The 4,676-nt window shown below is 41.9% G+C and overlaps 1 protein-coding gene across 2 annotated transcripts in view; it reads left to right on the top strand.

Annotated features, from left to right (window-relative positions):
- Nucleotides 1–4,410: 4,410 nt before the first annotated feature.
- The window catches only part of neurod6a (neuronal differentiation 6a), a 6,672-nt gene continuing 6,406 nt past the window's right edge, over nucleotides 4,411–4,676 (top strand). The window contains exon 1 of one of the 2 annotated variants that reach the window (XM_069151208.1): nucleotides 4,411–4,595. In XM_069151208.1, coding sequence (XP_069007309.1) covers nucleotides 4,449–4,595 — 147 coding nt within the window. In that variant the 5' untranslated portion in view covers nucleotides 4,411–4,448. Of the gene's footprint in view, nucleotides 4,607–4,676 lie in introns of both variants that reach the window. The other variant, XM_069151210.1, reaches the window with a different exon arrangement.

The raw sequence follows: 4,676 nt of genomic DNA, 5'->3' as shown, positions 1-4,676 counted from the left end.
TAATATTTAATAAAATAATAATAAAAACACACCGAACACTGTTGTCCAGCTTGAATACTTCTTACAAACACCACAGGTGTAAAATGATAAGAAAGTAATGTTATAAACATGAAGACATGAGGTCATACAGTAGATCTGTATGAGTGAAATGGGCGTGGTCTTTGAACAATTCACTTCACAACCAGATGTTGTGTTCAACAACAACAAAAACATTAATTAGCTTTTCATCATTTGCTGCTATAATCAATATTCCCTGGTTTGTAAGTGGAGATCTGACTGAACCGCGGTTGGACGTAGAGACACCGTCGGTTTGATGTTTCTGGGATCAGACAGGCTCGTTTCTCTGGTCACTAAATACAATGAAGGACGCGCAGCCATACACGAGAACCGAGAACAGTTTGAATGGAGGAAAACACATCTTAAAGTAACGTAACGTGACGGTAACGAACACGAGAGGCGGCATGAAGACGAGATGAAGACAGTCCGGACCGCTTCAGGACAGCCGCCATCTTGTTACAATGCAGATCACAATTTTACGAAACAAAATAAAACACAACGCTGCAGGAAAAAGGGGTTTTCATCTGCTGCTGTGAAATGTTTTGTTCAGTTTGCTGGTGATTCCCAGTAAAGATGAGCTTCAGTGCTTTCAAACATGAAGATGGATCGACGCACCATGTTCTGTTTCTATTTCCTGTTTTATTTTGGTACTTATCTCGTGTCATTTCAGGTCACTTCACTTCCTGTCCCCGGTGTTTTCCCGCCCTTATTGTTTCCAGCTGCGTCCTATTGGCTCTCGTTCTCCTGTGTATAGTCACCTGTTCCTCCCTCACTGCTTTGCCAGTTACTTCAGTTCCCAGCTCTCCGGTCCAACTTCCTGTCTGAGGGTTTGTTCCTGTCCGACCTGACTTCCTGTCTGAGGGTTTGTTCCTGTCCGACCTGACTTCCTGTCTGAGGGTTTGTTCCTGTCCGACCTGACTTCCTGTCTGAGGGTTTGTTCCTGTCCGACCTGACTTCCTGTCTGAGGGTTTGTTCTTGTCCGACCTGACTTCCTGTCTGAGGGTTTGTTCTTGTCCGACCTGACTTCCTGTCTGAGGGTTTGTTCTTGTCCGACCTGACTTCCTGTCTGAGGGTTTGTTCTTGTCCGACCTGACTTCCTGTCTGAGGGTTTGTTCCTGTCCGACCTGACTTCCTGTCTGAGGGTTTGTTCCTGTCCGACCTGACTTCCTGTCTGAGGGTTTGTTCCTGTCCGACCTGACTTCCTGTCTGAGGGTTTGTTCCTGTCCGACCTGACTTCCTGTCTGAGGGTTTGTTCCTGTCCGACCTGACTTCCTGTCTGAGGGTTTGTTCCTGTCCGACCTGACTTCCTGTCTTTGGATGTGTCTGCCCACCTCTTGCCTGGACTTCTTCCTGAGTGGATCGATGACCGGTTTGGACTTCTGGGACGTTTTTGGACTTGGCCTGTTGGATTATTCCCTGGACTCTGTCGCCTGTGGTTTTCTGAACTGTTCTCAGTAGATCTGTTAACCAAAATCAATAAAGACAAACAGAGAAAATAAAATAAACTATGAATCAAAACTCTTGGTGCCCGACGTGGGAAGGTGGGATCTACAGCTATATTCAACGGGTCCTGTGATACCTGCCTGGTGGTTATGAAGATAAATGACCAGATTCCATGTTTTTAGTTCTGTCGTTCTGTTCCTCCTCTTCTCAGTCAGTCTGCAAAGTATATATATATATATATATATATATATATACTACTGCACAGGGAAATATGGATCGAAAAGTCTTTTTAATTTTTTTTATTTATGTCACCTAAATCAGTGATGCCACCTGGTGGTCATTAGAGCACACAACAGCTGCCTGCTGTTACTGTAGCACCCCTCAGCCCACTGGATGTACTGCAGTCATGATCGGGGCTGTTGCTTTTGGTAGGAAAGAAGAAAGAGGCATGATTATGATTATAATATGTAACACTTGTAGTATAACATGCACTTATCAATTAATTTTCAATAAATAACATGAATGTTTGTCATGAAATCCCAGTGAGGTGAGTTTAATTAATTGCAGATTATCTATTTTAATTTGAAAGGGTAGATTTGATGGAGGTGTACTGTGTCCGGATTTGTGCAATTATCTAAACTTTATATGACCTTGTTACTCCTGAAAAAACTGTTGCTGTGCATCCCACTCTGTGGAGGAAATCTGTTTGAGGAAGCTGAAAACAATAGGACAACATATATAAATAAAATTAATTAAATTATATCTATTTATTATCTCAGGGCACTGATCATGATAAGGTCATTAAAACAGGATTTTAACACATTGTAGACAGAAACTCAACAATTCAACAACATGAGTGACAGCTGGAAGAAGAATCTCCCTTTTAACCTCTGACAGAACCAACCGGTGGACGAGCATCTTCCTCGACCTCCATGTGACGGGAGAACGGAGAGAGAACCTGGAACATGTTACTGCAGCGATGTTCCTCCAACATGTCTCATCCAGCCGACGCTCTGATTCAGGTCCTGAACCTTCACATTGTTTCATACGAGGGCCAAAGGTTTCTCTGAGGAGGCTGCCATGTGCCCAGCTTGCATGTGGGTGGCATGTAGAGACACCCCAGGGAGTTGGTAGAGGGAGTGTGTGTGTGTGTGTGTGTGTGGGGGGGGGGGGGGGGGCCTCCACTGAATGACTAATTGGCTGCCAGATGGGCCTTTTGGATAATCTGAGCCACCCGCCAACCAATCAGAGCAAACAACAACAAAGAGACAAGTGTGGACACCATGTTGTTGTTAGACTGAAAAAAGACAGTTCATTATTTCAATAATCGTTATGATATGAAGTACAGTGGTGCTTGCAAGTTTGAGAACTCTTTACATGTTTTTCATATTTCTACATAAATACCACAGAAGTCCGAAACATAGATAAAGACAACTAAATTAAACAGATGAGACAAGATTATTATTCTTGAAAATGAAAATTATCCCATATTACATTTCTGTGAGAAGTAAAAGCATGTGAACATCTATAATCAGCTAATTTGAAGGTGATATTAGGTGTGTTTTATTTAAAGAACAGAGATCTGAGTCTGAGCTTCACAACATGCTAGAAGAACACAGGCGATTTCTGAGGAGCTCAGAAAACAAAATGGTTGTTGCCACTCACCAGGCTGGAAGAGGTTCCAAGACCATCTGTAAAGAGTTCGGCAGACAGTCAAGTGGACTGTGTTCAAATGGAGGAAATTAGAGAGCAGTGTTCTCCTCACCAGGAGCAGGTCACACCACAGCAAACATACACAGATCACAGATATGTAATATTGGATTATTTTTTTTACTCAATAAAGAAATCAACAAGAACATTATTTACGTCTCAATTGTTTAATTAAATTGTCTCTATTGCCCTTTGGGAAAATCTGATGATGTTTCACATCATATTTATGCAAAAATACTGAAAATTCTAAAGAGTTCACAAACTTTCAAGCACAGTGTTTCTGGATCATGTTTCTATCTGGTTTCTTCTTTGAAGAGTTTTAACATCATTTGTGGACGCAGCGATGAACTGTGTTCACAGACGATGGTTTTCACAAGTGTTCCTGAGCCCATGCAGTGATTTCCACTCCAGAATAGTGTGTTTTTAATGCAGTGCTGCCTGAGGGCCCGAAGATCACCACCATCCAATATTGGTTTCCAGCCTTGTCCCTTGTGTTCAGAGATTTCTCCAGATTCTCTGAATCTTTTAATGATATTATGAACCGTAGACGATGAAATCCATTAATTCTTTGTAGTTTTACATTGAGGAATATTATTCTGAGATTGTTGCAGTGTGTTGCCTCCCTGAGCTGCGATCGTTCGGGCCCTGCAAACCTTTACATATTAAAACTACCTACAACTCTTCACATCGTGTCTGCAGTTCTTTTATGCTATTTGATGTTATCTTGGATTACTACAACAGATGATGATAATCAGAAAAGGCTTCAGTATATTCAGACTTCCCATCAGGGAAAGAAAACCAGACTTCCCTGAATCCAGCGCTCATTTAATATTAAACAGAATTATACTTGAAATTTAGATTTGCTTCTGTTATTTACAATTGAAAGGTGCTTATAGAATAGTTATGGCTCATTAGCACAAATTACACTGCTGCTTTCAATGTTGATGACAAAGTCGAACGAGAGAACGTGATATGAAGAGAAATGAAATGTGTATAACGGATGTGGATCTGTGAACCTCAGCAACACAGCTCATGACATCCGTTAACATAGAACAGAGAAAGCTGCAGTTAACTTTAATTTTGCACTAAAATAAAATTTTTGTCTTCATCGTTGTCTTTTAACAACAAACTCAGAAGCTCAGATGCTCCAAAGACTTCCAGATTCCTCTCATTAGCACAGAAACACCTCTGCTGCCAGGAATACCAGAGAGCGAGAGCCCGGCTGAGACGTGAGCTTCATGCGCAGAACGATCTCCCGTCACTTCATGTTCAAGAGGAAGAAATGTGATAACGACGTCCGTCTGTGTGAGACTGCTGAAAACCTGCTGAGACCTGCTGCAGCTTTCCCTTCACAGCGCGCTCAGGAAGTCACTTTCACCCTCCATGTGAGTACAAGGTGTGTACATGTATGTGCTAAATATTTTATTTCCAGATGGGACGGAGCCTGCTGATAAACAATGATTTAT

The sequence above is a fragment of the Embiotoca jacksoni genome, unplaced genomic scaffold (assembly GCF_022577435.1).
Source record: "Embiotoca jacksoni isolate LCO1_2020_lvr unplaced genomic scaffold, fEmbJac1.0.p SCAF_17, whole genome shotgun sequence".
In the NCBI taxonomy this organism is placed as follows: Eukaryota; Metazoa; Chordata; class Actinopteri; family Embiotocidae; genus Embiotoca; species Embiotoca jacksoni.
This window is presented reverse-complemented; position numbering and strand designations above follow the sequence as displayed.